The sequence below is a fragment of the Gavialis gangeticus genome, unplaced genomic scaffold, assembly GCF_001723915.1.
Source record: "Gavialis gangeticus isolate Ggan-Ray unplaced genomic scaffold, GavGan_comp1, whole genome shotgun sequence".
NCBI classification, from domain to species: Eukaryota; Metazoa; Chordata; order Crocodylia; family Gavialidae; genus Gavialis; species Gavialis gangeticus.
The window spans coordinates 35341783-35354845 of record NW_017729027.1 but is presented as its reverse complement, the minus strand read 5'-3'; the positions used below and the strand labels follow the sequence as shown (position 1 = coordinate 35354845).

The window sequence follows — 13063 nt, the reverse complement described above, 5'->3', positions numbered from 1 at the left end:
TGTGCAACTGAGCTTAGTGCACAAGGCCTGTACAAGACCCTAGACAGAATGTAATCTTCTCAAAACTGGTTTGGAGGGCTTCACTTATCCTTCTAATTCCACATGGGATGACTTAAATGTCACCTAGAATGAGCAGTAATACCTAGTTCTGTGAGGTGCTGAGAATCCTCCACTACAAATGAAAACACGCTAGCAAGTGTTGAGCAACTTGCTGGATCAGGTTCTATATTACTATGCAAAGGGTCATTTTTTATCAAATTAAAATGAAACAATCTCATATTAAAGATAACTATGGATTAAAATGCTAAACTCAACCTTGTATCTCCTGCTGTAACAAGGCCAATCTAATTTTCTGCTGATAAGATAAACCACAGGACACATTTAAGGAAATTCTTTACTGTGAAATTGAAACTTCAGTCTTTCACATGATTTGCATATGATTTATGATTTAACTGGTCTTAACATTCAATGCATTTAGTGATCCTGATAAAGAATTTGAGAAAAAATTCCCTCCAACACTTCAAAGAAAATATAGTTTATGATGCAATATATTTACCTGACACTATTTATAAGTTCTACTAGAAATTATGCCTGGTAGTTTTGTCAGAGTCTTGTCCCTGAAGTTTTTAGAAGCAGTTAGACAAACACTTAGCTGGGATTATCTATTCGTGGATGATATTTCCTTGAACAAGGAGCTGGACTAAACAACCTCCTGAGGTCCCTTACAGCCCCTTCACTCCTTCCAACTGTTTATAATTTCTATGATTCTATGATATTCCAGTGGTCATAGGTGATTTAATGTTGCTAAAATCTTATAGCATTTTGCCTTTTGAAACTGCAAGGAAAGTAAAACTCAATGTTTCATCTAACTTTGTATTTTGTTGATTAATGAAGTTCTAACTAGCTCATCCTTCATTAAATCTGCCTTAAGTTATGTTGTTACATTTTGTAGCATGGATAGGTGGAAGCAAATATCTATGTAAGGCATTAAATAATCACTACTTCTCTATTTTTACAGTATTAGCAGTATCTTTTTCAAGCTCATTTACTTCTCAGACCACTGACTGCCTTCAGGTGAGAGAGCAATGTATAAATGCTGCTAATGGATGTGAAAGTGTCTGGAATATAATTGAAGATGTCTGCAACATTTCAGGTAATTGTTACAAAATACATTGCAGTATTTGATTGATGTATATATGATAATGGTTTCTGTCCATATATGTTTAGCTTCTAATACCTAGCTCAGATGTTGCATCACAATGAGACAGGAGTGACAGTATTCAATTCAATGGGGTTCTACAGGTGTAAAACTTAGATGTGAGAGCAGAATAAAAAATGATTGCATAATTAGGGTTGAGCCCCGAGTTCTGAGATCCTTACTCAGGGCAGAAAAAATGCAAAAACATTTTTAATGAGGTTTGTGCAGGTAGAGCTTGGGTCAGAATATGAGCCCCAGTTACCCAGCTGGGAGTTTTGCCTGAACAAGAGCTAAATAATGATTTCAACATTTAGCCCTATATGTTCTAAACTAAGAAAAGTCATCCAGTTAAAAATACCTTCTACAAATTGATATTGTAATAGACCTAGGCAACATCATAGTTTCCTGGAATACTTTGAGAATTAATATTAGAATTTGAAATGAACAAATTATAGTGTCCCTGACAGAACTTTGTAGAACTGACAAAGTTCCTCAGTTAACTAGCACTAACATGTCAGAGTGATTCATTTCCAGGGAATGATAATACAACATATTGCAGGCATTGAACATGACTAATCTCCCTCTGGTTATTCAACAGTTAAGAGATTTTTCACTTGCATGAGAGAAAGGAATCATTTTCTCTGCTGCTGTTTATTACCTTAATGAACAAGATTATTTTTATTAAACAGTTTAATGAAGATAACAATGTTGTTCCATATCTGTATGTTAATATATATATATTACCCATTTTATAGCTGCTCAAAATGTTTGAGAGCTGTACTGCTCTTTGTTCTATATACACTTTTACCTAATAAAATGTGACCTATTTTACCAGGCAATTTAGATCTAGTAAATATCTAAATACTATTATGAATGCACCAGCGAATACAACAGGCCTGAAATACAGCCTTATTCCTTTTATTAAACAAGCCTGACTTTGTTTAGATCAAGAAATTGTTCCCTCCTGTTGGTAATACAGAAACATTCTTCCTTCTCATTCAGATCTCTCCTGAATACTAATTTCTACCATTAGAACTTTAAGGGGCAGATTCTATTCCATCTATTAGGTGCCTAAGAGTGAGTCTATTCTACCATGTTTGAGCCCCTGATAATCCATTTTCTATGTTTGTAATATATTTTCATCTTGGCCTGAAAAACTCATAAAAAAGCAGTGAGCAAGAGGAAAATCTGTGACCTTTTGGTATTAATAGTTTTTCCAGGAATTGAAAAGGATCACATTTAAGTACATAGGTCCATTTAGACACCAAATAGGTGGAATAGAATCTGGCACTAAGGCGACAGTCAAAAAGCTGACAGCTGAATCAATTCTATCTCTGCAGGTTAGTCTAAGCTGCGTAGATTGAACTGATAAACAAGTGAATGTTTACTTTTGACTCTGGAAATACAGCCACATGGCGACAATAGCTTAGGCCACAAACTGGGGTGGGGGGGTGCTAAAGCACGCCTCCCTGCTTGGCTAAAGTAGACAGCTTGGGCCAAAACTAGTATGCCCACCCTGCAAGGGAGGGTTTGCGACAGGAAGTACAAAGCATCTTGGGATGCTGGGGGACTGTGAGTTAACTTGAATCTGTGGGTGGTCTGGGACAGAAATTCAATAAATCAGTTTAACCTAAATCATTTCAGTCTAGTACTACATCCATCCAGGTCTGTCTTAAAAAATGGTTTCAGCCATTTTGAAAGCAGTTTATGTGCACTGAACTTCTGAGCTGGGGACAGACATTCAAAAAGCCTGAGCCTGAACTGATTCAATCTTTGCAGGTTAGTCTAACCTGCCTAGCTTGAACTGGTTTGCGACTGCACAGACATCTTCTTTGGACTGAGGAAATTCAGGCACATGCCTGTAGTGGCTCAGGATAGAAGCTGGGGGGCCCTAAAGCAACCTTCCCTTCCCTTCCAAAGTGCTGAGCTGAGGTGGGTATGACCAGGCCCCAGCAGGACCTCCAGTTAGGGACAGGTATAAACCCCCACCCTGGCCTGTGCAGCCCCAGGCTTTTCTCCGCTTGCTGCTCAAAGGGTGGGAGACCCCAACTCCTGGCTAGCACTCTGAGGCAAAGTGGCTGTGTGCAGTGCATGCATCTGTTGATGATAATGAGCTTTTTGATCTCTCACTCCCTGCTTCTTCATACTGTCTGCAAACCTGACAGGTGAGGGAGCCAGGAGGGGCCTGATAAAAACTGTTATCAGCCCATCAACAAAACAAAAGCCTGTCTCATTGGTTCAAGCTCCTTTTAAACAGCTTTTTCCAAGGAGAAATGGAGAGACATTACCAGAGGACCTGTTGATTAGCTCCAAAAAGCCCTAAGTGGGCACTGTTCTGTCTGCCTGTCCCAGTGAAATTGGAGACATGCACACACAGACACCTCTCAGCATTAGCTAGCACACCACATGCCTGGGGTCCATGAGGCTGTGGTCTGAGCTGTGGGAGATAGGAGGGAGGGAGTGAGGGAGAAAGGAGGTATCCCTGCTCAAGCAGCAAGGGTGGTGTGGGGCAGAGGGAAACAAGGCAGACCCTGCTGTGCCTGCAGTCTCTGACAGAGCTCTGGTTAGGGTACATAGGGTCAAGGCCAACTCTGTTCTCTGGAGCAGAGAACAGAGCCCTGCCCAGGGCTACAAAGCATCTGGGATGCTAGGGGACTCTGGTTTAACTGAAACCTGGAAAAGGTCTGGAACACATTGCATAAACTGGTTTGACCCAAATCAGTTAAATCGGATACTACATTCAACCAGGTTTATCTTAAACCAGTTACAGCCATTTTGAAACTGGTTTATGTGCACTGAACTTGTGTTCTTTTACAGGTTTTAACCAGTTTCTGATCATTTAAACCAGTTTATGTGTAATGTCTGTCCCTAGCCCTGTTGTGTTACAGATTTAAACCAGTTTCCAATCACTGATACCGGTTTATGTGTAACTTCTGTCCCTAGCCCATGTGTAGGGTAGAGGAACATAGAAAAACAGAGATTAAATAGTGCTGTGGTTAATTGGAACAGATTTATTAGTGTGAATTTGAAAACACTGATATTATTAAAAAGGCAAAAATCTAGACCCCTGGAGGATTTTTCTATACTGGTGGGAGCTGGTGTGTCTCTGCTACCGCTTGCACATGCCAAACCCAGAAACATGATGGTAAAACCACTCTGGGGACATCCCCACTATCACTCTTGAGAGAAGCTATAAGGGGATGCTTCTGACTTAGCTTTGCCTCCCCATGTGGCATGTTCACATAGAGCAGGTGATCACAATGTTCTTGGAGTATACCCTAATGGACACATCTGGGCCATAACATAGACATGTCTAAATGGACATTGGGTCATTTGTACCACTTTATCCCTTAAAAACAAACTATTATTCAAAGAGAAGAATGATTTTCCCCACTACTCCTCCATTGCAGGGCTGGGGGCGGGAATCATTTGGGAAGAGTATTACAATCACCTCTTCCCAGTCCCCTTGTGGATACCTTCCTAAAGGTACTCCAGTGTTTGCTTAGGCCTTTCCAAGGGCTCAGAGTACCTTGACACTCTAGTATAACCTCTACAGTTGTACTGCATTGTGAGTCTGTGCTCCTTCTAACTTCTCTTCCCTCCAATAACACAAGGAAATTAGAAATCAAAATGCACTCTAATCATCTTATTGTAATAGGTTGGAGGAGGTTTGAATATTTCATTTCAATAACTTTTTGTTTTGACAATGTCAAAATGTTTCAATATTACACCTTATTTTGTTTTCTCTTTTTTTGATTAGCTGAAAAATTAGGAAATGTCTTCCCCCCTCCCACCACCCCCCTACCAGATTTTTCTGTATTGGCAATAAAGCAAAAAAGGTATTAGACTTTCAGATCTGCATCAAATGTTAAAAAAATATCTTTGCGAACTAGATTCAGAAGTCTACTTTGTCCTTCATCCTTAGTTGGGACCCGTCTTGACAATGGTAGTTTTGCTTGTGAAAAAAGAAGAGATTATGACCTAAAAAGGGATTCATTTCTTTGTCAAAAGTCCGTTTTCCATCAGATGTGGATATGCTGTAGGACGACCTGTAAATTTTACTTTAATAAAAACCTGTATTATTACTGGCTTCCAAGCACAATATAAGAAAGCATTTTGATAAGCATCCTAGTAATATGTATTTTAGCTATATTATTTGCAATCAATCACTAATAAAAGGAACAATAATTGAAAACCAGCAATAAAAGTATTTTCTGCCTATTCATCACATAGCTGAATCAACACTGTGGTACTGATAGCTGTGATACTGAATCACATAGCTAAAACACGCTGATACTGGTAAGAGAACCATATACTGCTGAGTACATGGTCTAACTTTTATACAAACCCCTTTTATCCCTTTTGTGCTGCACAACATAGTAAATTGTTAGGGTAAATCTCTGGCCTCTGTGACTTCATCATTATTATGGTGCAAGATCTACTTAAAACAATATTACAGAAATTCCTCCATGGCTATGTATAACCTAGGAAGTTTTATCAAGTAGCATTTATAACAAAGTACAGCAACTAACTTTGTACTTTCTTTAGAATTCATGCAGTTGGGTTTCTTTCTTCATGAAGCCCATCATCACAGTAGGGGTTATATCAACAAATCATGTGCTGCCTGGAAGTAGGCATCTCATTATGCAATTTATCATCCTGTAATTGTGGACTTTTCTTCCAATGAATTATGGGACACCAACATTCCTCCTAAGGAACTGTGAGATGTCGGAGTCTAGTTCCTATATTTCCTTCTGTTCTGTCTGATAATTTTCTTATTTTAATCCTCTTTCTAAAAAAAAAGTTACCACCACTCCCCTAGTCTGTCCCAAAGATTAACACTTTCAGCATTAGTTTTTCAATCATTTTAACCTGTTAGTAGAAATATCAATATTGGACAGAAAAATTTCATAGATTTCATAGTTGTTAGGAGCTGGAAGAGACCTTAAATATCATTGGGTTCAGCCTCCCTTCACTTGGGCAGGAAAGGCTACTGGGGTCAGATGACCCCAGAAAGATGGGCATCAAGACACTTTTTGAAGATCGCCAGGGTGGATGACTGTACCACCCCTGGGGGAAGCCTGTTCCAAACCCTCACCACTCAACTTGTAAAGATGTTTTTCCTTATGTCTAGTCTGAAGCAATCTTCAATCAGTTTGTACCCATTATTTCTTGTCCTCCCCTGGGGGGCCTTGGTGAATAGTTAGTCCGCCAGACCCTGATGTACTCTCCTGATATACTTATAGGTTGCCATCAAGTCCCCTCTGAGTCTTCTCTTCTCTAGCCTGAACAGTCCAAAGTCTTTCAGCCTCCTCTTGTATGACCTGGTCTCTAGGCCTCTAGAAAGATCTCTTGGATGTCTTGGAAGTGGGATGGCTGATCATTCTGCAGCTGGGGAACTTCAGCAGTTACCACAGTGATGGCTGGTGCAGTGAAAACAAGAAAATTGGGGAGTAGATAATGTACATACTGTATGCAAATTACCAGGTCCCATGAGCATTCATTGCCTAACAATATACAATTAAATACAGCTTCTGGACTTGTGAAATTAGCAAGAAGTGGTGGGATCAGATCATGATGTATATCTGCAACAATCAGATAGAGAAGGAAAATATTCCTTGAGTAGTGTGAGGAGCTGGCCGCAGCAGGCCAATGTGGAGATACTAAAATAAGAGTTGCTTTGACACTGGAGTAAAGAAGGGTGGGGCTAGTCATGCTTTAGAAACTCACATTTCCAGATTGCTATTGATCAGTAGGCAATGCAATTTGGCATTGGAAATCTATAGTGGTGGTTATTATCATCCAAGAACCCACAGCCATTACACATAGCTTATGGTTTTGGACAATGGGCTTCATGAGTTGAGTTAATGTGATAGATAGGACACACCACAATTATGTCCACTCCCTCCACACACACACACACACACACACACACACACACCCCTGTAGCCTCAGAGTACATAAAGAGAAAGTTCTGTTTCCTCATGATGATGCAAACGTTGGTGGCTTACTGGGATGTTCTATTGACATTAACATAGAAAAAAAAACCTGAAGCAGCACATGCTTGGGCAGCGTGTGCTGCTAAAAAGTGGAGCCGGGCCGCTCGGAGCTGTACTGCAGCTGCTGGCCAGGCTCTGCTCAGCTGGATCACCATGCCTGCAGTTCTTGGAGGCCCCCATGACTGCAGGTAAGGCTGCTGACACCAACACAATGCTGGCCCCAGCCTCCTCTGCACCACCTGGGGCAACTTGCTGCACTCCAAAGTGCGTGTGGCACAGGCGTTCCCCGGGGACAAGAAGTGGTGGCACAAGGTGCACTGCCAATACTTGTTCCCTGGGAACTGAACATCCACACATGTCTGGATGCACCCATTGAGAGCAAATTTGTTCCTGCCATATGGCAACCAGTGAGAGCTCTGGGGCCCCCCCCAGGTGCTAGCCCCAGGCTGGCAGAGGACACCAGGGTTAGATCTGGACTCTCAGGGGTGAGGAGGCAGTTGTTTTCCAGCCCTAAGCCCCAGGTCTGGGAGAAAGTCCCACCCCCAGAGCTCTTTCCCAGACCCCTGCCCCACTGGCTGATTAGGGCAGGGGGGCTGGGAAAGTGTCCCCTCCCCCACAGCTCTTTTCCAGCCCCCTGCCCCAATCAGCTGGCCAGGACAAGGGGCTGGGAAATACTCCTCTCTCCTGCAACTTTTTCCAAGCCCCCTGCCACCCAGGGCAAGGGGCTATGAAACAGTCCCTTACCACACAACTCCCCTTCCCTGCTGCTAACCACCCCACTGGTGGGACAGCTTCCATCCACCCCGGCTGAGTGAGGAATTCCCACTCAGCTGGGGGCTCACTGTCAGCTGCCCCACCAGCTGACCAGGGCAGGGGGCTGGGAAAGAATCCCCTCCCCCACAGCTGTTTCCTAGTTGCCTGCTCCAATTGGCTGATTAGCGGAAGAGGCTAGGAAACATCTGAAGAAGAAGAGATTCTTTCCCGTCCTGCTGTCCCAGTTCCCTGGTGGGACAGCTGGCAGGAAGCCTCCAGGCTGGGTGGGGATTCCCCACCTAGCCAAGGGCTCTCTGCTATCTGCCCCATTGGCAGGACAGCTCCCTGCTGCCCCTGACTGAGCAGAAAAGGAAATGCTCCCCAGTCCTGGTGCTGCCCATCTCCCTGCTCTTGTGGGAAGCTGGGAGTCCTTCAGTGCCAGGGCAGTTGGGAGCAGATAGGGACCGGGTCCCCACACTGATCAGCTCCTGGCTTCTGGGTGGAGGCAGGAGCTGAGCAGCATCAGGACTTAGTCCCCTGTTGGTGTGGCTGACCAGGAGCAAATTTGCTCCCGGTCAGCATCTACATGAGCCCTACTGTGCAGTGTCTACTTTGCAGTTAATTTAGTACCTGTATTTACAGGTACTCGCTAACTGCACAGTAGTTTACGTGCACAGTTATACTGTGATGTTTTATTGTGTAATAGTGTGCAGTCTGTCTACTGTGCAGTAAAGTGTCTTGTGTAGACGCACACAGAGTTACACATTTTATTGTTATTGCTGATTGTGATTTGCATAATATTAGTGACAAAAAGGAGGAAATACTACCATCAGTATAGAACGGTTCTGGCTCTTTTTGAACAACCTGACAGACTGGCAATCACAAGAGTCACTGAAGTGTTATATAGATGTGGGAGGCTGTGAGACAGAACATTTTGACAGTGTGCCGTATGGACTGCTGCAGTGTGGGAATGTATAAATAAACTGCATTTGGCTTGGATATGGATTCTGAATGGCTTTTTAACACATTCATGAATATGGTGAGGATATGCTGACTGCAAATCACAAATCAAAATAAATTATGACTTTACAAAATAAAACTTTACTGTGCAGTATAAAAGGCAAAAAATACTTTAAAAATCCATGTAAATATATTAAAAATGATTAAATCCATGTAAAAACAAAATGCAAGGTGAATTTCTCCTCACAAATCACAAGCCAATGTATGTATTCTTGCCAAATCTCTGTATTGTTCATTGGAGTTTAGGAGAAGAGAGTATGGTGACAAGCTATCCTGATGCCATTGATATTGCTTTCTGAATCTAAGTCCAAGCATGGCCTACAAGTAAATTATTTGGAACTCTGACTAAAAACCAAAAGCTCTGTAGATTTCCTTTACTTTTGTGTTAATAAAAATCATAAAATCTTAATTAACAGTCACTAGATTGCTTTCAAGGATTATATTGGCATTCCCACATGCTTTATCAGAGTGCTCAGGTATAACATTTCTTTTCTCTTTGCGATGCATTGATTTATGATGCTAGCAAATGATCTAAGCCTGACCTGCCAAAGTGGCATACATTTGAGTATGTTTTGAGGTTTTGTATAACATTATCTGATTTTTAGCTATGATTACAAATCCCTGGTGTTAAATAAGCCACCTGCTTCAAAAGGCCCTTCCTGCATCCTCTGCCCAGATACATTCTGTCCCCAGTTTCAAAAAGGGGTAGGAGTGTTCCCTAAATGGGCTTGCTGGGTATGACTCAAACTCATAGAAAATTAGGTGTGGAAGGGACCTGAGGAGGTCATGTAGTCCAACACCCTGCTCAAAGCAGAACCTTTCCCATCTATATCATCCCAGGTGAGTCTAAAAGAGTTTTTTTGCTTCCTGCAGGTTTTGCATGTCTAAAATCCTTCTCTGCACTGGTGTACACTTCTGTAGCTTATTCCTATCCTGTCATGTGATGTGCACTTTGACTCATAGGATTCTTGTTGAGTCCAGGGGTCACCCCACTCTGGGGAACACATGGGTAACCTTTTCGTGCTGGCCCACTCGTCCCTAGGATTGCCTGGATTCCAGCAGCACTCACATCCTAGTCTGGGGAAGGCACTCAGAACATTTCCATGGGCTGGGGGTTCATTCCTGCAGGAAAATGTCTCCTGCATAAAAGGTCTTCCTTGTTGAAATGAGGAAGATCTTTATCCTAGAATCAGCCTGTTTCCTGTGGGAGAAACTTCATGGATGCTCCCAGTTTCTAGCAGGAGACTAGCATTTCTCCTACTGTAACAAGGAGTAGTATTTCTCCTACTATCACAAGGAGAAATGCAAAGTGCTGCACCTAGGGTGGAAAAATGTCCAGCACACCTACTTCCTAGGAAATGACCTGCTCAGCAGCATGGAAGCAGAAATGGATCTTGTGCTAGTGGACTCCAAGATGAACATGAGATGTCAGTGTGATGAAGTCATCAGCAAAGTTAACGGCACTTTATCGTGCATCAGCAGACGCATGACAAACAGAACCAAGGAGGTGATACTTCCCCTCTATTGGGCACTGGTCAGACCGCAGCTGGAATGCTGCATCCAGTTTTGGGCATCACACTTTAAGAGGGATGTGGATAACCTGGAGAGGGTCCAGAGAAGGGCCACTAGTATGGTTAAGGGCTTGCAGGCCAAGCCCCTACAAAGAGAGACCAGGGCACCTCTTCAGCCTCTGCAAGAGAAGATTGAGAGGCAACCTTGTGGCTGCCTATAAATTCGTCATGGGGGTGCAGAAGGGAATTGGTGAGGCTCTACTCACCAAGGCACCCCTGGGAGTTACAAGAAATACTGGCCATAAGCTAAGAGAGAGCAGATTTAGACCAGACATTAGGAAGAACTTCTTCACAGTTAGAGTGGCCAAAATCTGGAATGGGCTCCCAAAGGAGGTGGTGTTCTCCCCTACCCTGGGGGTCTTCAAAAGGAGGTTAGATAGGCATCTGGCTGGGGTCATCTGAACCCAGCACTCTTTCCTGCCTATGCAGGGGTCAAACTCGATGATCTATTGAGGTCCCTTCCAACCCTAACATCTTTGAATCTATGAATCTATGAAATATAACACTTGTCCATACCCAGACTTGGACTAATATGAAGAGAGGCTTTTCAAAAGCATATGTTGCAGGCATAGGAGCACCCTAGAATTATTACTGCAGAACTGTTTGCTGGTATAGGTAAGCCAGTAACTTGTATATGCATTGTAGCAGTGGAATAGTTCTGATCCAAAATTTAAGTCATTCAGGGCATGTCTACACATACCCCTTTTAAGTGGGATTAGCCTAAAATAGCCATTTATAAGGCACATTAAGGGTGCATGTCCACATGTGTGTACCCTTAATGCACCCACCTAAATTTGGTACAGGCATAAAGCAGGTATCAAATTTAGGCACAATTAGCCAAGTCCCATTAGCCCACATGTAGGTGCTTAATGTGCATTAATGTGGTGTGCGTCAATCAACAGCACCTCATTAAAGTGCATTAGTGCATCTGCATGTGGGCTAATGCAACTTAGCTAATTTAACTTAAAAGTTAAAGTGCCTTAAGGCGCATTAGCACATCAACGTGTAGATGCATGGCTAAATCTCCTTAATGTGCCTTAAGCAAAGGCTACATTAAGTTTAGGCACATGCAAATACACATGTAGGCATGCACTCAGAGAAGTGATTTAATTTGAACAGCACAAATTCAGGGTTGTTCCAGCTTGTGACAGCCTTTAGCAGTAAAATGTTTTGGTACAGACAGGACAAATCCAAACCAACACCCACCCCCCCAAAAAACAACAACGCTTGTTTTCTCATTTGCCTTTATCCCTTATATCTCCCTTAGATCTCCCTGAGCTCATATTCCAGGTTTCTAAAAAAAGTCCTAAATTCTTTCTCTTGGGAAGACTACCTGGGTTTCATATTTATTCATAAAAGTATTAATGACTAATCAATATGCTTAATCTTTATTACATAATGTTTTATAATTGAAGTCCAGCTGTTAAAAACAGTAAACAGCAGAAAACCGAAGTGCAGCCTGAGGGTAAGTTTGAGTTACCCAACTGTTATGTCTGAGCAATTCTATTCTATTATCCCGTTTGGGTTCCTAAGTGGAATAGGATTGCCCTCCAGAAATGCACAGCCATTTCCTTATTTCTGTAATGGGGACACTTATGCACCCAGAGGGCACATCTACACGTGCAATTACTTTGACTGGATAAACTCTGACACAGTTTGCACCAGAGTTTATTGCTCCCAGGCACCACATTTACACATGTAGATTGCTCTCAGGACTGCAGCACATTGATCTGGCTCAGCATGGGTGAATGGTGCTGCCTTACTTGGGGTGAGAGGGGGTCACGTTTCCCCACTGTGACCAGTCCCACCGACTGGGGGGGGGTCCCTTGTGGGTGATCCTATGGACTGGGGAAGGGGTTTCCCAGGGTCCCCCAGGCAATCCCACAATGGCCTATTCCTGCAGCCAATCACTGCAATTGCTGCAGCCACTTCCAGGAGTGGCTGCAGCCATTTCTGGGAGCAAGCACCAGCCGATCACTGCAGCCACTCCCAAAAACAGCCACAGACACTCCTGGAAGTGGCTGCAGTGGTTGCAGTGATCGGCCAGCACTTACAGGGTGGGCATTGGCGCTTCCACCTGCCCCCTGCCCATCGCCTAAGTGGTGAGCACAGCCAGTCAGAGGGTGCACCAGCACTCCCAGGGGGTGTAAGTGCATGCCTGTGCACTCCCTATGCATGGTCACTGTGGGTCAGAACAGCCCCAAATGGCAGGAGGCCCAGGGGGTCAGCTTGCTAGCCTGAGCTGCTCCAATCCAGTTCAATGTGTTGTTGAAGGGCTGGCTGGGGCACAAGGGTGTTCCAGTGTGGGGCTAGCTGGTAGGCAGCCCCCACATTGAAGCACTCTCATGTCCCAACCAGCCCTAGTCACCATCTACACATGTGTTATGGCACCCTACATAATGCTTGTAGCAGGGCACCAAGGTTAGAGAGCCCGAGAGCTGAAGAGAGTATAAGACTGAACAGTGTCCGGTAAATCAGCAAGGCTTGGGGCATGGTAAAGGGCTGGTTGGAGCCGCACATAG

At 43.4% G+C, this 13063-nt stretch overlaps 1 protein-coding gene across 1 annotated transcript in view; it reads left to right on the top strand.

Annotated features, from left to right (window-relative positions):
• Positions 1 to 806: 806 nt before the first annotated feature.
• Positions 807 to 13063, top strand: part of GFRAL (GDNF family receptor alpha like) — an 85497-nt gene continuing 73240 nt past the window's right edge. Inside the window, exon 1 of the mRNA XM_019520558.1 lies at positions 807 to 1153. Coding sequence (XP_019376103.1) covers positions 934 to 1153 — 220 coding nt within the window. The 5' untranslated portion in view covers positions 807 to 933. The remainder of the gene's footprint in view (positions 1154 to 13063) is intronic.